At 38.9% G+C, this 22,144-nt stretch overlaps 1 protein-coding gene across 7 annotated transcripts in view; it reads left to right on the top strand.

Moving 5' to 3' along the window:
* OPHN1 (oligophrenin 1) overlaps nt 1-22,144 on the top strand; it is a 534,987-nt gene that overhangs the window by 385,310 nt on the left and 127,533 nt on the right. For all 7 annotated transcript variants that reach the window (XM_088833841.1, XM_088833840.1, XM_088833845.1 and 4 more), the window contains one exon: nt 17,486-17,645. In XM_088833841.1, the coding sequence (XP_088689967.1) occupies nt 17,486-17,645 (160 nt within the window). The remainder of the gene's footprint in view (nt 1-17,485; nt 17,646-22,144) is intronic.

Here is a 22,144-nt window from a genome sequence, read left to right as displayed (position 1 = left end):
CAGAGGATAAGACGGTTGGATGGCATCACCAACTCAATGGACAAGAGTTTGAACAAACTCTGGGAGTTGGTGATGGATAGGAAGGCCTGGCATGCTGCAGTCCATGAGTTCACAAAAAGTTGGTCATGATTGAGGGACTGAGCAGCAACAACACTCTACACAAAAATAAGCTCAATATGGATTAAAGACCTAAATATAAGGCCTGATACTATAAGAGTTAGAGGGAAACATAGATAAGCCATTCTTTGACATAAATATAAGCATTTTTTTAGATCTGTTTCTTAAGGCAAAATAAAAAGCAAAAAAAGTGGGACCTAATTAAACATAAAAACTTTCTAACAGCAAAAGAAACCATCAATGAAATGAAAAGACATTCTATTGAATTGTAGAAAATATTAGTAAATGTTATGACTAATAAGAGGTTAATATCTAAAATATATAATCAACTCATGAAACTAAATATAAAAAAAGTGAACGACAATTAAAAAACAGAGAAAGGAATAACATTTTTGCAAAGATGATATATGATGATCACCAGGCACATTAAAGATGCTCAACACTACTAATATTCAAAGAAAGCAAATAAAATTGCATTCAGATATCACCTCATGAACATGTCAGAATGACCATCATTAGTGGGGATTAGGAGATTGGGATTGGTATATATATATACACACACAAACACTAGTATGTGTAAAATAGATCGTTAATGAGAACCTACTGTATTGCACAGGGAACTCTACCCAATGCTCAGTGGTGATCTAAATGTGAAGAATATTTTTTAAAAAGTAGACATATGTATATGTTTGTCTGGTACACTTTGCATCATAGCAGAAATTAACACAACATTGTAAAGCAACTATACTCCAAGAAAAATTAATTAAAAAAAAAACAGACAAGCCCATGCACCTATGATAAATTAATCTATGACAAAGGAGACAAGGCTACCCAACGTTGTAAAGAAGCTTTTCAACAAGTGGTGCTAGGAAAACTGGATAGCCACGTGTGAAAGAATATTTTAGATCTTTTCTTTACTCCATGCACTTAAATAAGCTCAAAATGGATTTAAAGACCTAAATGTGTGACTAGACACTGTAAAACTCCTAAAGGAAAGCATTGGCGGAACACTCACTGACATAAATCACAGCAACATCTTTTTTGAACCATCTCCTAGAATAATGGAAATAAAAACAAAATTAAATTGGACCTTCTAAAAAGCTTTTGCACAGCAAAGGAAACAATAAACAAAACGAAAAGACAACCCACACATTGAGAGAAAATATTTGCAAATGATGTGACTGATAAGAAATTAGTCTCCAAAATTTGCAAACAGCTTATGACGCTTAATTGCATCAGAACAAACAACCCACTCAAAAAATGATCAGAAGACCTCAATAGACATTTCTTCAAAAAGGGCGTACAGATGACCAATAGTCACATGAAAAGATATTCAATATCAGAGAAATACAAATCAATATTTTTTTTAATTTATTTATTTATATGGAGGCTAATTACTTTATATTATTGTATTGGTTTTGCCATATATTGACATTAATCTGCCCTGGGTGTACATGTGTCCCCCATCTTGAACCCTCCTCCCACCTCCCTCCCCATCCCATCCCTCTGGTTCATCCCAGTACACCAGCCCTGAGCAAATCATATTATAAAGACATATCACCTTACTGCAATCAGAATGACTATCATCAAAAAATCCACCAAAAACAAACGGTGAAGAGAGTGTTGAGAGAAGGGAACCCTCCTACACTCTTAGTAGGAATGTAAATTGGTGCAGTTTCTATGGATATTAGTATGGAGGTTCCTTAAATAACTAAAAATAGAGCTACAATATGACCCTGCAGTCCCACTCCTGGGCATATATCTGGGAAAAATAAAAACATGATCTGAAAGGATACATTCACCCCAATGTTCATCTTAGCACTGTTTACAATAGCCAAGACATGGAAGCAATCTAAATGTCCATCAACAAAGGAGTGGATAAAGAAAAAGTGGTACATATATACAATGGAATACTACTTAGCCATCAAAAAGAATGAAGGAATGTCATTTGCAGTAATATGGATGAACCTAGAGAGTGTCATACTGAGCAAGTTAGACAGAGAATGAGAAATATCATATGATATCTCTTATATGTGAATCTAAAAAGAAATGTTGCAAATAAATTTAACTTACAAAGCAGAAAGAGACTTACAGACTTAGAAAATGAACTCATGAATGCCTGGGCTGAAGGGAGAGTTAGGGACTTTAGGAACATCATATACACACTACTATATTTAAACTGGATAACCAACAAAGACCTATTGATAGCACATGGAACTCTGCTCAATGTTATGTGCCAGGCTGGATGGCAGGGGAGTGGGGTGTGGGGGAGAATGAATACAAGTATATGTATGGCTGAGTCCCTTTGCTGTTCACCGGAAACAGCCACAACATTGTTAATCAGCTATACAGGGTTAGTAGAAGGAAAGAAATAATAAAAAAAAAATAGGGCAGTAATAAACGCAAAAGAAATAAAAGTTCAGTTCAGTTCAGTTCAGTCGCTCAGTCGTGTCCGACTCTCCACAACCCCATGAATCACAGCACACCAGGCCTCCCTGTCCATCACCAACTCCCGGAGTTCACTCAAACTCATGTCCACAGAGTTGGTGATGCCATCCAGCCACCTCATTCTCTGTCGTCCCCTTCTCCTCCCGCCCCCAACCTTTCCCAGCATCAGAGTCTTTTCTAGTGAGTCAACCCGTCGGATGAAGTGGCCAAAGTATTGCAGTTTCAGCTTTAGCATCAGTCCTTCCAATGAACACCCAGGATTGATCTCCCTTAGAATGGACTGGTTGGATCTCCTTGCAGTCCAAGGGACTCTCAAGAGTCTTCTCCAGCACCACAGTTCAAAAGCATCAATTCTTCGGCGCTCATCTTTCGAGACCATAGCAAAAATCAACAAAGCTAAAAGCTTGGTTCTTTGAGAAGATAAATAAAATTGACAAACCATTAGCCAGACTCATCAGGAAACAGAGAAGAATTAAATCAACAAAACTAGAAATGAAAATGGAGAAATCACAACGATCATAAGAGACTACTATCAGCAACCATATGCCAATAAAATGGACAACTTGGATGAAAGGGACAAATTCTTAGAAAAGTATAACCTTCAAACACTGAACCAGGAAGAAATAGAAAATCTAAACATACCCATCACAAGCATGGAAATCGAAACTGTAATCAGAAATCTTCAGCAAACAAAAGCCCAGGACCAGATGGCTTCACAGCTGAATTCTACCAAAAATTTAGAGAAGAGCTAACACCTATCCTACTCAAACACTTCCAGAAAATTGCAGAGGAAGGTAAACTTCCAAACTCATTCTATGAGGCCACCATCACCCTAATACCAAAAACTGACAAAGATGCCACACAAAAAGAAAACTGCAGGCCAATATCACTGATGAACATAGATGCAGCAATCCTTAACAAAACTCTAGCAAAGAGAATCCAACAACATATTAAAAAGTTCATACATCATGACCAAGTGGGCTTTATCCCAGGGATGCAAAGATTCTTTAAAATCCGCAAATCAATCAATATGGTACACCACATTAACAAACTGAAAGTTAAAAGCCATATGATTATCTCATTAGATGCAGATAAAGCCTCTGACAAAATTCAACATCCACTTATGACAAAAACGCTCCAGAAAGCAGGCATGGAAAGAACATACTTTAACATAATAAAAGCCATATATGACAAACCCACAGCAAACATTATCCTCAATGGTGAAAAATTGAAAGCATTTCCCCTAAAGTTAGGAACAAGACAAGGGTGCCCACTCTCACCGCTACTATTCAACATAGTTTTGGAAGTTTTGGCAACAGCAATCAGAGCAGAAAAAGAAATAAAATGAATCCAAATTGGAAAAGAAGAAGTAAAACTCTTACTGTTTGCAGATGACATGATCCTCTACATAAAAAACCCTAAAGACTCCACCAGAAAATTACTAGAGCTAATCAATAAATAGAGTAAAGTTGCAGTATATAAAATCAACACACAGAAATTCCTTGCATTCCTATACACTAACAATGAGAAAACAGAAAGAGAAATTAAGGAAACAATTCCATTCACCATTGCAACAAAGAGAATAAAATACTTAGGAATAAATCGACCTAAAGAAACAAAAGACCTATATATAGAAAACTATAAACCACTGATGAAAGAAATTAATGAGGACACAAATAGATGGAGAAATATACCATGTTCATGGATTGGAAGAATCAATATAGTGAAAATGAGTATACTACCCAAAGCAATCTATAGATTCAATGCACTCCCTTTAAAGCTACCAACAGTATTTTCCAGAGAACTGGAACAAATAATTTCACAATTTATGTGGAAATATATCCCAATACAAAACAAAAAGTTTAAAGTGTGGGGAAAAAAAAATCAGACAACAGCAAGTTTTTTGATGTTGGGAAAGGTAAGGACAAAGTGTCATGCGGTATTTTAAGTAAAAGGTACTCATTGCAAAAGCAAGGGTGTAAGGGTGAGTAAGACAAAAATAAATTTTAATTGATAGCTCAGAATAGCATTAATTTTATAATATGCTTTGAATCAGTAAAATGTGACACATTTTAACCTACTATACCTTTCATACAGAGTAGGTAACATTTGGCAGAATTTAAAAATCAAAATACAGCTTTTGTGGAAAAATAAATAAGACTTTGAATATGAATGTATGCTTGATGTCACTAATTATTTTTGGGGAGAATTAATAAAAAGGAATATCGTATGGATGCTCCAGTTCCTAGATGATTTGTAACTTTCTCCCCTAAGTTCAACAGTGTATCATAAGGACAAATGGAAACATCCTGGATCTAAGGGATGCTTTTTTTCCTTTATTTATTTTTTATTTTTGGATTGAAGGATAACTACAATATTGTGTTGGTTTCTGCCATATATCAACGTGGATCAGCCATCGGTATACATATGTCCCCTTCCTCTTGAGACTTCCTCCCACCCCATCCCCTCTCTCTAGGTGGTTACATAGCCCCAGTTTGAGTTCCCTGAGTCATACACCAAATTCCCAGTGGCTATCTATTTTACAAATGGCAGTGTATATGTTTCCATGCTACTCTCTACATTCATCCCACCCTCTCCTTTCTACCACCCCCACGTGTCCATAAATCTGTTCTCTATGTCTGTGTCTCCATTGCTGTGCTGCAAATAGGCTCATCAGTACAATCTTTCTAGATTCCATATATATGTGTTAATATCCAATATTTGTTTTTCTCTTTCTGACTTACTTCACTCCGTATTATAGGTTTTAGGCTCATCTACCTCCTTAGCACCGACTAATATTCATTCCTTTTTATGGCTGAGTAACATCACATTGTATATATGTACCACAGTTTCTTTATCCATTCATCAGTCGATGAACATCTAGGTTGCTTCCATGTCCTAGTTATTGTAAATAGTGCTGCTGTGAATATGGGGTTGTTGTTTTTCAGTTGCTATGTCTGACTCTTTGTGATCTCATAAACTGCAGCACGCCAGGCTTCCCTGTCCTTCACCATCTCCTGGAGTTTGCTCAAACTCATGTCCATTGAATCAGTGATGCCATCCAACCATCTCATGCTCTGTCAACCCCTTCTCCTCTTGCCCTCAATCTTTCTGAACATAAGGTCTTTTCCAATGCGTCACCTCTTCCCATCTGGTGGCCAAAGTATTGGAGCTTCAGCTTCAGCATCAGTCCTTCCAATGAATATTCAGGGTTGATTTCTTTAGGATTGACTGCTTTGATCACCTTGCTGTCCAAGAAACTCTTAAGAGTCTTCTCCAGTGTTCATAACCATGTCAATTACAAATGCCCAAATGTGGAAGCAACCTAAGTATCCATCAACAGATGAATTGATAAAGCAGCCATGGTATATATACGTACAATGGAATACCATTAAGCCACAATAGGAATGAAATTTTGTCATCTACAACAACATGAGTAGACTTGGAGGGTATTATGCTAAGTGAAATAAGTCAGATAGAGAAAGACAAATACTGCTTGTTATCATTTATATGTGGAATCTAAAAAAATTAAATGGATGTTCATAACAAAGCCACAACAGACTCACAGATATAGAAAACAAACTAGTGGTTGATAGTGGGTAGAGGGAAAGGGGGAATGGTAAGATAGTGGTAAGGGACTAAAGTACAAAGAGTGTGCTTGCTAAGTCACTTCAGTCCTATCCAACTCTGTGTGACCCTATGGACTGTATCCCCAGGCTCCTCTGCCCATGGGAATTTTCCAGACAAGAATACTGGAGTGGGTTGTCATGCCCTCCTCCAGGGGATCTTCCTGAACCAGGGATCGAACCTGCCTCTCATGTCTCTTGCATTGGCAGGCAGGTTCTTTACCAGTAGCACCACCTGAGAAACCCTATACAAAGTAGTGTGTATAAAATAAATAAGCTACAAGGATATATTCTACAGCACAGGAAATATAGCCAATATTTTATAACTTTGAATGGAGTATAATCTCTAAAGCTATTAAATAACTGTGTTGTACTCCTGAAACTAATATTGTAAATCAACTATACTTTAAAAGAAAAACGACTAATTTGCAAATTCAGTGCCCTATTTCAGGCATGGATCAATACCATTGGGTAAAAGATTTTTCAGGAGCAATATATGCATAAAGTTTCAAAGTATTATCCACAGATTCCTTACTAATTACAAATGGAAAACTGTATCTTTACAATGAAGTTATCTAGCAAACACTGCCTTAATTAATTGATCAAATATAGCATCACTGATAATAACAAAAGCTGACCTTCCAATGGGAACTGTACATGGAACAACAGACTGGTTCCAAATAGGAAAAGGAGTACGTCAAGGCTGTATATTGCACCTTGCTTATTTAACTTATATGCAGAGTACATCATGAGGAACGCTGGGCTGGAAGAAGCACAAGCTGGAATCAAGATTGCTGGGAGAAATATCAATAACCTCAGATATGCAGATGACACTACCCTTATGGCAGAAAGTGAAGAGGAACTAAAAAGTCTCTTGATAAAAGTGAAAGAGGAGAGTGAAAATGTTGGCTTGAAGCTCAACATTCAGAAAACAAAGATCATGGCATCTGGTCCCATCACTTCATGGGAAATAGATGGAAAAACAGTGGAAACAGTGTCAGACTTTATTTTTTTGGTCTCCAAAATCACTGCAGATGCTGATTGCAGCCAGAAATTAAAAGACGCTTACTCCTTGGAAGGAAAGTTATGACCAACCTTGATAGTATATTAAAAAGCAGAGACATTACTTTGCCAACCAAGGTCCGTCTAGTCAAGGCTATGGTTTTTCCCGTGGTCATGTATGGATGTGAGAGTTGGACTGTGAAGAAAGCTGATCACCGAAGAATTGATGCTTTTGAGCTGTGGTGTTGGAGAAGACTCTTGAGCGTCCCTTCGACTGCAAGGAGATCCAACCAGTCCATTCTAAAGGAGATCAATCCTGGGTATTCATTGGAAGGACTGATGCTAAAGCTGAAACTGCAATACTTTGGCCACCTCATACGACGAGTTGACTCACTGGAAAAGACTCTGATGCTGGGAAAGGTTGGGGGCGGGAGGAGAAGGGGACGACATAGAATGAGATGGCTGGATGACATCTCCGACTCTGTGGACATGAGTTTGAGTGAACTCCGGGAGTTGGTGATGGACAGGGAGGCCTGGTGTGCTGTGATTCATGGGGTCGCAAACAGTCAGACACGACTGAGTGACTGAACTGAACTGATACAACATAAACAAATATTTTTGCCAAGAATGTTTCAGTTCAGTTCAGTTCAGTTCAATTGCTCAGTCATGTCCGACTCTTTGTGACCCCATGAATCTAAATAAAAATATGTCCTTTTCATTATAGGGAACTGGAATGCAAAAGTAGGAAGTCAAGAAACACCTGGAGTAACAGGCAGATTTGGCCTTGGAGCTTGAAATGAAGCAGGGCAAAAGCTAATATAGTTTTTCCAAAAGAACACACTGGTTATAGCAAACACCCTCTTTCAACAACACAAGAGAAGACTGTACACATGGACATCACCAGATGTTAACACCGAAATCAGATTGATTATATTCTTTGCAACCAAAAATGGAGAAGCTCTATACAGTTAGCATAAACAAGACCAGGAGCTGACTGTGGCTCAGATCATGAACTCCTTATTGCCAAATTCAGACTTAAATGGAAGAAAGTAGGGAAAACCACTAGACCATTCAGATATGACCTAAATCAAATCCCTTATGATTATACAGTGGAAGTGAGAAATAGATTTAAGGGACTAGATCTGAAAGATAGAGTGCCTGATGAACTATGGACGGAGATTCGTGACATTGTACAGGAGACAGGGATCAAGACTATCCCCATGGAAAAGAAATGCAAAAAAGCAATATGGCTGTCTGGGGAGGCCTTAGAAATAGCTATGTAAAGAAGAGAAGTGAAAAGCAAAGGAGAAAAGGAAAGATATAAGCATTTAAATGCGGAGATCCAAAGAATAGCAAGGAGAGATAAGAAAGCCTTCCTCAGCAATCAATGGAAAGAAACAGATGAAAACAAGAGAATGGGAAAGACTAGAGATCTCTTCAGGAAAATTAGAGATTCCAAGGGAATATTTCATGCAAAGATGGGCTCGATAAAGGATAGAAATGATATGGACCGAACAGAAGCAGAAGATATTAAGAAGAGGTGGCAAGAATACACAGAAGAACTATACAAAAAACATCTTCGTGACGAAGATAATCATGATGGTGTGATCACTCACCTGGAGCCAGACATCTTGGAATGTGAAGTCAAGTGGGCCTTAGAAAGCATCACTATGAACAAAGCTAGTGAGGTGATGGAATTCCAGTTGAGCTATTTCAAGCCTGAAAGATGGTGCTGTGAAAATGCTGCACTCAACATGCCAGCAAATTTGGAAAACTCAGCAGTGGCCACAGGACTGGCAAAGGTCAGTCTTCATTCCAATCCCAAAGTCAATGCCAAAGAATGCTCAAACTACCACACAATTTTGCTCATTTCACACGCTAATAAAGTCATGCTCAAAATTCTTCAAGCCAGGCTTCAGCAAAGAATGTTTAACCCTACTCAAATTTAGCCTCTAAGTTACAGGAAATACAGGGTATAGAAAAAATGCAAAATGTTTGACACTCTTTAAGACAATTGTCTTGAATTTTTTTTTTTTTGTTTGTTTAGTCAATGTTCTGAGGGGAAAAGGTAGTTGTACTGTTCTATATGGGCTTCCCTGGTAGCTCAGCAGTAAAGAATCTCCCTCCAGTGAGGGAGACTTGGGTTCCATCTTTAGGTCAGGAAGGTCCCCTGGAGGAGAGATTGACAATCCAGTGAGTATTCTTTCCTGGAGAATTCCATGGACTGAGGAGCCTGGTGGGCTATAGTCCACTGGGTTCCAAAGAGTTGAACGCGACTGAAGTGACTGAGCCTAGAACTGTTCTATATTAAGAAACTAAAGAAGCATAAACAAATGCAGCATATGAAATTTGATCTAGATTTGAAACTTTCAACTAAAAATATTTTTTCATGACATTTGAGAAAACTTAAATAGGTACCAGATATTGGGTGATATGAAATTATCATAAATTTTCCTTGATATAAACATGTTACAGGTATTTATAGGACAACATGCTTATTGTTTGGAGATGAATAGTGAGATAGTCAGGGCTGAAGACATTTACTCTTAAAGGACTCAGGAATAAATATACAGAACAAAGAATGCAAATGTATGAAAAAAATCAATTCCTGAATTTAGGTAAAGACAGTATGAGTGTTCATAATAGCATTCTTTCATGGATTTGTCTTTATAACCAAAATTTACATGGAAAATTCAAATAAAAATAGGCTTAGTTCCAACAGCAACATTTACACAGAAGAAGAAAATTCATGTGCTTTCAAAATTTACAGTATTCTCCTGCCATGGCTTTCATAATCTATATGATAATTATAACTTATGCCTTTGTTCCGTATTCCCACCGCTGTCCTGTTTTCTAGGCTAATAACAGGCAAACACAAACTGACCTCAACCAATTTGAGATTTCTAATTATTCCATTCTTTCTGGTTGTTGTCTATCACTTCCATTAATCACATGTAGGAGAACTCTACAGGTTACCTCCCCCACAGTCTCACTACCAGTGGCATATTGTAATACAATGGAAGCAAGCCTCAAGGCCTAATTCTGCCACTCATGCAGATATTTTTCTTGAAGCAAATGCAAAAGAGTTATACAATCTGTTCTGTAAACTCAGTGAAGTCTCAGCTGTCTTTCCTTTCAGGTGCTCTGACTGCATCATGCATTAAACTTTAACTTGAAGCAGATAAGATAATATCACAGCACTTCAGTTGAAGTCAGGCAATTAAATCCCATAATCTAATGCCCAAACGGAAGGCCACTGTGCAGTCCTAGGCTTGGGCTACCATTCTAAAGTGTGTGAGTTGTCAGGCTTATTAAAATCTTCTTATTTTTTGTAATAACACTTCTGTTATTTCTGAAGCAATACCGTTACATTATAGAGATTAGAAAATATAAAGAACAAAAATTCAATAAAAATAAAAGCCTTCTGTTAACAGAACTCAAAAATCACTATTATTAACCTGTTAGTGCATTTTATTCTGGATCTTTCTGTGAGTGTGCATGTTTATGTATACGCACACATTTCACACAAATGCATTTGAGTTTTTGACTAAATTGAGATAATGCTGTTCAATAGCACCAGACTTTTCAGCAATTCCACCTTTTTTCAGTTCAACAGTTTCTACCTTTCCAGACCATATTAGCATTTCCTTAGCTGACCCAAAGCTTATTTGTTCAGGATAGTCTTACTTACTAGTTGTGTTTACTTTCTTCATTATATTTTTCAGCTTATTGCCCTATTTTCTTTTTCTCATAAAGTAGAAGTTGTATTTTAAGGCTAGATGGATTCAAGTTAGTTATTTTGAGGATAGAACATATCATAGGTGATTTTTGTGTACCTTATACTGCATCACATCTGAAGATAAATATTAGTTGATCCACCTTACTGATGTTTAGATTGATCTCTATTCTTCTAACCTGTAAATACAAGATTGGGAATGTCTATACAATACTTCTCATTTCAGTTCAGTTCAGTCAGTCGTGACGGACTCTTTGCAACCCCATGAATCACGGCATGCCATGCCTCCCCGTCCATCACCATCTCCTGGAGTTCACTCAAACTCATGTCCATCGAGCTGGTGATGCCATCCAGCCATCTCATTCTCTGTGGTCCTAGTCTCCTCCTGCCCCCAATCCCTCCCAGCATCAGTCTTTTCCAGTGAGTCACATCGTCGCATGAGGTGGCCAAAGTATTGCAGTTTCAGCTTTAGCATCAGTCCTTCCAATGAACACCCAGGACTGATCTCCTTTAGAAAGGACTGGTTGGATTTCCTTGCAGTCCAAGGGACTCTCAAGAGTCTTCTCTAGCACCACAGTTCAAAAGCATCAATTCTTCGGCGATCAGCTTTCTTCACAGTCCAACTCTCACATCCATACATGACCACGGGAAAAACCATAGCCTTGACTAGACGGACCTTGGTTGGCAAAGTAATGTCTCTCTCTGCTTTTTAATATACTATCAAGGTTGGCCATAACTTTCCTTCCAAGGAGTAAGCATCTTTTAATTTCGTAGCTGCAATCAGCATCTGCAGTGATTTTGGAGCCCAAAAATAAAGTCTGACACTGCTTCCACTGTTTCCCCATCTATTTCCCATGAAGTGATGGGACCAGATGCCATGATCTTTGTTTTCTGAATGTTGAGCTTCAAGCCAACCTTTTCATTCTCCTCTTTCACTTTCATCAAGAGGCTTTTGAGTTCCTCTTCACTTTCTGCCATAAGGGTAGTGTCATCTGCATATCTAAGGTCATTGATATTTCTCCCGGCAATCTTGATTCCAGCTTGTGCTTCTTCCAGCCCAGCGTTCCTCATGATGTACTCTGCATAGACGTTAAATAAGCAGGGTGACAATATACAGCCTTGACGTACTCCTTTTCCTATTTGGAACCAGTCTGTTGTTCCATATCCAGTTCTGACTGTTGCTTCCTGACCTGCATACAGGTTTCTCAAGAGGCAAGTCAGGTGGTCTGGTATTCCCATCTCTTTCAGAATGTTCCACAGTTTATTGTGATCTACACAGTCAAAGGCTTTGGCATAGTCAATGAAGCAGAAATAGATGTTTATCTGGAACTCTCTTGCTTTCTCCATGATCCAGCGGATATTGGCAATATGATCTCTGGTGCCTCTGCCTTTTCTAAAACCTGCTTGAACATCTGGAAGTTCACGGTTCACATATTGATGAAGCCTGGCTTGGAGAATAGATCTCTTCAAGAAAATTAGAGATATCAAGGGAACATTTCATGCAAAGATGGGCTCAATAAAGGACAGAAATGGTGTGGACCTAACAGAAGCAGCAGATATTAAGAAGAGGTGGCAAGAATACACAGAAGAACTGTACAAAAAAGATCTTCACAACCAAGACAATCACGATGGCATGATCACTTACCTAGAGCCAGACATCGTGGAATGTTAAGTCAAGTGGGCTTTAGAAAGCATCACTACAAACAAAGCTAGGGGAGGTGATGGAATTCCAGTTGAGCTATTTCAAATCCTGAAAGATGATGCTGTGAAAGTGTTGCACTCAATATGCCAGCAAATTTGGATAACTCAGCAGTGGCCACAGGACTGGCAAAGGTCAGTCTTCATTCCAATCCCAAAGAAAAGTAATGCCAAAGAATGCTCAAACTACCGCACAATTGCACCCATCTCACACGCTAGTAAAGTCATACAATACTTCTAGCCAATCCATAATCCATATATCTTGACACATCTAAGCAATGAAATATCAGTTTGCCACCAATCATGCTAATTAACAAACCCACTGGTATTGACTGGAGATGAAGTTAACTGAAGCCATCCCCTCTGGCTTCAAATCAGAGTCTTTTAAATGCTTATTATTCAGTCCTAGAGTATGTAAGTATGCATTTACAATCAGAGTACTGCAATCATAATTTGCTTGTCCTAGTTGTCCAGTGTCTAAGTCGTGTTTGAATCTTTATGACCCAATGGACTTCAGCAGGCTTCCCTGTCCTTCACTGTCTCCCAGAGTTTGCTCAAACTCATATCCATTGAGTCAATGATGCCATTCAATCATCTCATCCTCTGTTGCCCCTTTGTCCTCCTGCCCTCAATCTTTCTCAGCATCAGGATCTTTTAAAATGAGTTGGTTCTTTGCATCAAATGGCCAAAGTATTGGAGGTTTAACTTCAGCATCAGTTCTTCCAATGAATATTCAGTTTTGATTTCCTTTACGATTGACTGGTTTGATCACCTTGCAGTCCAAGGGACTCGCAAGAGTCTTCTCTCCAGGACCACTGTTTGAAAACATCAGTTCTTCAGCCCTCAGCCTCCTTTATGATCCAACGGTCAGCTCCATACATGACTACTGGAAAAACCATATTTTGGCTTTATGGACCTTTGTGGGCAAAGTGATATGTCTGCTTTTTAAAATGCTGTCTAGGTTTGTCATAGCTTTACTTACAAGGAGCAAGTGTCTTTAATTTCTTGGCTGTAGTCACCATCAACAGTTGATTTTGGAGCCCAGGAAAATAGAGTCTGTCATTATTTCCATTTTTTCCCCTCCTATTTGCCATGAAGTGATGGGACCAGATGTCATGATCTTAGTTTTTGGATGTTGAGTTGTAAGCCAGATTTTTCACTCTCCTCTTTCATCCTAATCAAGAGGCTATTTAGTTCCTCTTCATTTTGTGCCACAGAGTGGTATCATCTGCATATCTGTCTTTGTTGATATTTCTCCTGGCAATCTTAATTCCCGCTTGTGTTTCATCCAGCCCGGTATTTTGCATGATGTATTCTGCATAGAAGTTAAATAAGCGAGGTGACAATATACAGCCTTGACGTACTTCTTTTCCCAAATTTGAAACAGTCCTTTGTTCCATGTCTGATTCTAACAGTTGCTTCTTGACCCGCATATAGGTTTCTCAAGAGGCAGGTAAGGTAGTCTTGTATTCCCATCTCTTTAAGAGTTTTCCACAGTTTGTTGTGATGCACACAATCAAAAGTTTTAGCATAGTCAACGAAGCAGAAGTAGACATTTTTCTGGAATTACCTTGCTGTTTCTATGATCTAGTGGATGTTGGCAATATGATCTCTGGTTCCTCTGCCTTTTCTAAATCCAGTTTGCATGTGTAAAATTTCTCGGTTCACATACTGTTCAAGCCTATTACCTTGCTAGCATGTGAAATGAGCACAATTTTATGGTAGTTTGAACATCTTGTGGCATTTCCTTTCTTTGGATTTGAGTGAAAACTTACCTTTCCCAGTCCTGTGGCCACTGCTGAGTTTTCCAAATTTGCTGGCATATTGAGTGTAACACTTCAACAGCTTTATCTTTTAGGATTTGAAATAGCTCCACTGGAATTCTATCACCTCCTCTAGGTTTGTTCATAGTAATGCTTCCTAAGGCCCACTTGACTTCATACATAAGGATATCTGGTTCTAGGTGAGTGATCACACCGTCATGGTTATCTGGGTCATTAAGACCTTTTTTGTATAGTTCTGTGTATTCTTGCCACCTCTTCATCTCTTCTGCTTCTGTTATGCACCTGTCCTAGAGTGTGCAGAAAAACTAACAAATACATATATCAAATTCCTTCCATTCTTAGGAGCCGTTATATTTTTCAGATTGTAACCTGAATTCTGGTTGACTCTTAGAAACAATAGCTTCTTAAAATCACTGTTGTCAGGTAGCAGTTTTTATGTAATTGTCATAACTTCTACATGCATGAACATGGTCATTGCTACTCATGTTGTAGTCATTTTAGTTAAATTATATTCATTGTTGAATTTATTTTCTATTTAAAATGTCTTCAAAAGCATGAGTTGACAATGAAAATTTTTTCTTTCTTAGTAGTACACAATACAATAATGATGTCATTGCAGTTAATGACATTGGTGAAACTCAGGACATTTCACTGGCTATGTGTAAGTATTTAAAGTAAATTATGGATAAGTGAAAGTGAAGTCGCTCAGTCGTGTCCGACTCTTTGCAACCCCATGGACTGTAGCCTACCAGGCTCCTTCGTCCATGGAATTTTTCAGGCAAGAATCCTGGAGTTGGTTGCCATTTCCTTCTCCAAGGGATCTTCCCAACCCAGGGATAAAACCCGGGTCTCCTGCACTGCAGGCAGATGCATTACCATCTGAACCAAAACCAGTATAACACCAGTGGAAGAAACTAATGCTGTCTACACAGGGATGGTAATGTTAGCAAAAGCTCAGCTTTTCTGTACACTGTTTTGAATCTAATCTTGGAGACAGAGTTTTTGGGTGAAGTAGAAAACAATGACTTTATTATTTTGCCAGGCAAATGGGGACACAGCAGGTACCTGCCTCAAAAACACTGTCACAACCCCAGAGGATTTGATAAAGGGTTTTATAACAATGGGTCACTTCCCTGATAGCTCAGTTGGTAAAGAATCTGCCTGCAATGCATGAAATTCAGTTCAGTTGCTCAGTCGTATCTGACTCTCCGCGACCCCATGAATCACAGCACGCCAGGCCTCCCTGTCCCTCACCAACTCTCGGAGTTCACTCAAACTCACGTCCACAGAGTCGGTGATGCCATCCAGCCATCTCATTCTCTGTCGTCCCCTTCTCCTCCCGCCCCCAACCTTTCCCAGCATCAGAGTCTTTTCCAGTGAGTGAACTCTTCGCAGGAGTGGCCAAAGTATTGCAGTTTCAGCTTTAGCATCAGTCCTTCCAATGAACACCCAGGACTGATCTTTAGAATGGACTGGTTGGATCTCCTTGCAGTTTTTCTGGAACTCTCTTGCTTTCTCTATGATCCAGCAGATGTGGCAATTTGATCTCTGGTGCCTCTGCCTTTTCTAAAACCTGCTTGAACATCTGGAAGTTCACGGTTCACGTATTGCTGAAGCCTGGCTTGGAGAATTTTGAGCATGACTTTATTAGCGTGTGAGTTGAGTGCAATTGTGCGGTAGTTTGAGCATTCTTTGGCATTGCCTTTCTTTGGAATTGGAATGAAGACTGACCTTTTCCAGTCCTGTGGCCACTGCTGAGTTTTCCAAATTTGCTGGCATATTGAGTGCAGAACTTTCACAGCATCATCTTTCAGAATTTGAAATAGCTCAATTGAAATTCAATCGCCTGCAATAGCTTTATTCGTAGTGATGCTCTCTAAGGCCCACTTTTCCATTCAGATATGACCTAAATCAAATCCCTGATGATTATACAGTGGAAGTAAGAAATAGATTTAAGGGACTAGATCTGATAGATAGAGTGCCTGATGAACTATGGATGGAGATTCATGACATTGTACAGGAGACAGGTACCAAACCATCCCCATGGAAAAGAAATTCAAAAAAGCAAAATGGCTGTCTGAGGAGGCCTTACAAATAGCTGTGAAAAGGAGAGACGCGAAAAGCAAAGGAGAAAAGGAAAGATATAAGCATCTGAAGTATAAGAGTAGATCCTTCTAATTAAATATTTCCAGGATACCTTTCTAACGCAATTTAGCTCTATTTAGTTCACAACACTCTGAGATGGATACTATTTTCACAAGTGGGAAAGCTTAAGCCCAGAGAGGTTGGGTCACCAACACTCACTGTTGCACATCTAATGGGTGACAGTGTTGGGATTCAAACCCAGGTCAACTTCAGAGCCCAGGCTGTGCATTGAGATTGGAAGTAGGTGTCAAGTTACTGAAGAGTTTAATTGCTACTTTAAGGACAATTGGCAGTGTCCTATATGTAATAGGAAGCCACTAAAGGTAATTTAAGTAAAGAACGTAATTAAGGATCAGAAAATTTTGGATTACAGGCCCTTCAGTAATGAAACTAACTGATTATGGCTTCAGCCAAATCTCTTTCATTCGTTGGACCTCTATTTTCTTATCTATAAAGTAAAGGTAATGCAAAAGTGCTGTTCTTAAGGATCTCTTTTGGTTCTTTGAGCTCTTTGCCTCTCTAGCTAGAATTGAGGAAGAGACTAGATTCCTTACTGGTAAGAGTGTAAACACTTTCTCTATGTGGTTTTTCTTTATATATGCTTTATACATACTGTAACTCTTGCCCTGGAATACCATCTTGCTTCTCACCTGTCTTTCCAAACACTCCAGCCATCTACTCCCCTTCTTGTGACTTGTACAGTGCTACGAACTAAATTAGCTATGTTTCACTTTGGCCCCTAATTGTATACTATCTTGTATTCTTTGCTAGTTGCTTCCTTTGTAATCTTTTCTTACCATTTATATTTGGGAACTCTCCTTTCCTTCTGCTTCGTAGTTTCTCTTACCCCCTAAAGCATGTAACACAGTTTTAGTTAGAAGAGGGTCTTGGACAAAATCTTGTTAATCATTTTCTTTCTCTTCTGGCAGTGTGTGTGAGCACAGCAAAGAGAATCTTATGACCCCCTCTAACATGGGGGTGATCTTTGGGCCCACTCTCATGAGAGCTCAGGAGGACACTGTGGCTGCCATGATGAACATCAAATTCCAGAATATTGTGGTGGAAATCCTAATTGAGCACTTTATCAAGGTATGTATTTCCTGTCTTCACCATCACTCCTCCAAACATATGACACTTTCCCCTAGCCAATTTTTAAAGCTGTATTTTCTCTCTGGCTCAAGTTACAATGGAAGGAAATTCCATATGATACAGTAACAATTAATAGCATTGCTGACCTTGTGAAATTCATTTATTCAACAAACATTGCTTGAGCATTCAACTATTTTGTTGTCAAGCTCCATGCAAGAATGTATAGAAGAAGAAAAATATCACTGTTCATACCTTTTAGGAATTAATAGTATAATATGGAGACAATTATGTAAACAAAGGAAAATGATAGGTGTAAAAATGGTATGCTGCTGCTGCTAAGTCACTTCAGTCGTGTCCGACTCTGTGCGACCCCAGACGGAAGCCGACCAGGCTCCGCCGTCCCTGGGATTCTCCAGGCAAGAACACTGGAGTGGGTTGCCATTTCCTTCTCCAATGTGTGAAAGTGAAAGTGAAGTCGCTCAGTCGTGTCCGACTAGTAGCGACCCCATGGACTGCAGCCTACCAGGCTCCTCTGTCCATGCGATTTTCTAGGCAAAAGTACTGGAGTGGCTTGCCATTGCCTTCTCCGTAAAAATGGTATATGTACAATTAAACCATAAATAAAGCAATATTTATGCTTATTTAAATCCCATCACATTCTGAAAGAATTTAAGGTGTTATATTTTTATGGTATGTAAAATATGAGGTAGCGTACATTATAATTAGCTCAAATCAAAAATGAAAAATAATGATACAGACAGAAAATAAACCCAAGGATGAAGCTAGACAAGAAATATTTATTGACAAGTCCTATACACTTGTTATGAATGACCCTACATTTGACTCTTAGCTTTCTAGAAGCCAGTACCCTGTTCAGTTCAGTTCAGTCGCTCAGTCGTGTCAGACTCTTTGCGACCCCATGAATCGCAGCGTGCCAGGCCTCCCTGTCCATCAATTCAATACATTTTCTTCGTGGGGAGGGGACTGGTGATACAGTCCCGGTGGTATGTACAGTTCAAATCCAAGTTCTTAGGATAGGATACATTAGGTAAGATAGATAGATTAAGCTGCTAAGACACCACAAAAGTTTCAAGACATTTATTTCTTGGTTCTGTAATGGTTCAGCAAGTTGGTCCAGGCCTGATATGGTTATTTAACAAGGACTATAACCCAGGTTACTTCTCCGTTGTTCTGTCTTCGCTAAGGTGCTGCTTCATCTACATGACCAAATATCTTCTACATTATATCAACCGGGAGGGATGAAAGAAAGGAAGTAGAGGATATAGCTGTTCCTTTAAGGCAATGACCTGGAAGCCTCACATATCGCTTTCATTTACATACCACTTAACAGAACTTAATCTCATGGTCACATCTAGCTATAAGAGAAGCAGGGAAATTTAGTTTTTATTTGGCAGCCATGTGTCCAGCTAAGACTTTAGGTTTTTTTACTAAAAGAAATAGAGAATGGATTTTGGAGAACAACTGGTATTCTTTGCCATATTATCTTTGTTGCATTAAACAATGTAACTTCTCTGGTAGTCATTTTTTTTTTCAGCTGAAGTGTGAAGGTGATAATAAACACATGCTGTGTGATAGTTGGGCTTCCCAGGTGGCTCAACAGTAAAGAATCTACCTGCCAATGCAAAGCTGCAGGAGACTCTGTTTCAATCCCTTAGTCAGGAAGATCCCCTGGAAGAGGAAATGGCAACCCACTCCAGTATCCTTGCCTGGGAATGATCATGAACAAGGAGACTGGTGGACTACTGTTCATGGGGTAGCAAGAGTCAGACATGACTGAAGCAACTGAGCATGCACCCATATGTGATAGTTACATGCCCCAAACTTAGATAGTGACAAACCTGGAATGAAATGGCAACCCACTTTAGTACTCTTGCCTGGAAAATCGCAAGGATAGAGGAACCTGGTAGGCTACAGTCCATGGGGTTGCAAAGAGTTGGACACGACTGAGCAGCTTCACTTCACTTCACTTCACCTGGCTCAGAGTTGAAGTATTTAATCACTGTGCTGTGCTGCCTCACCAGTCATTTTGGTACAGTTGTATTACTGGGTATATACAGGGCACTTTGGATTTATCAAGGATGGGTACTTGCAGAGAAGTACAACCTATATCAGTATTTAAAGTGGGAAAGAAAGGGAAATAGGGAAATGAAATTTACAGGAGATAGTCCAGCGGGAACTAAGGCCCAAGGACCTAAAATCCCTGACCATTTTATATTATTGGATCATGAAATGGAAATAGGAGTGGCAGGAGTTGTGATTGGAGGCAGACAGTGGCCATATCCTAAAAGGACTAGACTTTGACTCGTTAAGGAGTTTGGAATGTTTGAAATAGTTCTTGCAAGAGATAGCTTATGATGAAAGATGGTGGATTCTGATCTCCAAAGAAGAAGATTTAGCTTTGGGACCAGGGACCAGGCTTGATCACTCAAAAGCTTTTGTGTAGCAGAGTTTTATTAAAGTGAAAAAGGGACAGAGAATGCTTCTGATATAGACATCAGAAGAAGGGCAAAGAGTGCCCCCCTCATTAGTTTTAGGGAGGCACTAAAAAAGGGAGCTACTTTTTAATTGGTTATTAAAATAAATCAAAAGAATGTCTCAAGGTTGTAAAGATATTACTAGACCAACTCCCACAACTTACATTTTAAAATGACAGGATTAGAACTAACAATAGAAAAATCTAACCAGACTCACTCCCATAATATATATTTTAAGATAACAAGATTAGTCAGAAGGTTTTCAAGAAGGAGAAACTGTTCTCAAGCAGGATACATTATTGTTATACAATCCATAGTACAGAGTTTAAGCTGAGTTGTTTTGTTATGTAATTATCAGCTCTGGGCTTAAAGAAAAAAACATTTTATGTGACTAAGACTAAGTAATGTAGAAAAAAATGTTTGTCCTTTCCTCCTCTTTGAGAATTCCAGAACCCTATCTCCTTCTTGAGAGCCCCAGACCCCTTCCCGCTCCTCGGGAACCCCAGACTTCTTATCAACTGGCCTAAGAATTGACTCTCTCACAAGCTTGGGAAAGCCTTGCTTCAAACTTAAGTAATATGATGAATAGACTTACACTTGGGATACTGTGTGGATGGGGCTGTACTTCATACATATAAGAAATACAGAATGAGAAAATTTTGGAGAGATGGAGAAAAAGCTCAATTTGGGCCATATTGGATTTGAGATTTCTGAAATGTATCCAGAGATCAATATCTTAGAAGCAGTTGACTATGAACCCAAACCAGGAATTGACAAACTTTTGAAAAATTAATTTATATTTTTATTGTAGGATAATTACTTTATAGAATTTTGTTGTTTTCTGTCAAGCCAATAAAATTTCATTGGCAAAACTGGCAGCAGACCTGTGAGCTGTAATTTTCTGACTCATAGTCTAAAGTGCAAATATCATTTATTGATTTACTGGTTTGGTTCATTCATTCAGAAAATATGTATTGACCCCATATTTGCAATGCAGAGAGCTGACTCATTTGAAAAGACCCTGATGCTGGGAAAGATTGAGGTCAGGAGGAGAAGGGGTTGACAGAGGATGAGATGGTTGGATGGCATCACTGACACAATGGACATGGGTTAGGGCAGACTCTGGGAGTTGGTGATAGACAGGTCACCAGATACACCAGGTCTCCCTGGTGTACTGAGGTTCATGGGGTCGCAAAGAGTCAGACACGACTGAGTGACTGAACTGAACTGAAATGAACTGAACCCACATTTACCAGGTATTGTTTTAGGCACTGGAGATACAACCTTTATGTAAATTAGAAAAGCAGTGTCCATGTAAGTAAAATATATAGTATATTAAATGGTGATGAGGATTAAGATAAACAGTAAAGAAGAAAAGGGGCATAGGAATGGTTGAGTGAAGTGATTTTCAAATTTTAAATACAGTGCCCAGGAAGACCTCATTGAGAAAATGACTTCTGAGAAGAGACCCACAAGAAATAAAGTTTCATTCAGGTATCAGTGGAGAAAGCATTCTAGGTTGAAGAAATATTAAGTAGAAAATATCTGAGGCAGAAACGTGTTTATCACGTACATTGTACAAAAACGAGGCCAGATTGGCTAGAATGGATGAATCAAAAGAAGAAACAAAAGAATATAAGTTCAGAGAGGAAATAGGGAGGGAGAGCTGAATAGATCCTATAGGGCCTTAAAAACCGTTGGAAGGGTTATTGTTATCATCTTTCTAAATTCCATATATATGCATTAGTATATTATATTGGTGTTTTTCTTTCTGGCTTACTTCACTCTGTATAATAGGCTCTAGTTTCATCCACCTCATTAGAAGTGGTTCAAATGCACTCTTTTTAATGACTGAGTAATACTCCATTGTGTATATGTACCAAAGCTTTCTTATCCATTCGTCTGCAGATGGACATCTAGGTTGCTTCCATGTCCTAGCTATTGTAAACAGTGTTGCGATGAACATTGGGGTACACGTGTCTCTTTCAATTCTGGTTTCCTCGG

The sequence above is a fragment of the Moschus berezovskii genome, chromosome X, assembly GCF_049115385.1.
Source record: "Moschus berezovskii isolate FMDL1 chromosome X, NW_MosBer_1.0, whole genome shotgun sequence".
NCBI lineage: Eukaryota > Metazoa > Chordata > Mammalia > Artiodactyla > Moschidae > Moschus > Moschus berezovskii.
This window is presented reverse-complemented; position numbering and strand designations above follow the sequence as displayed.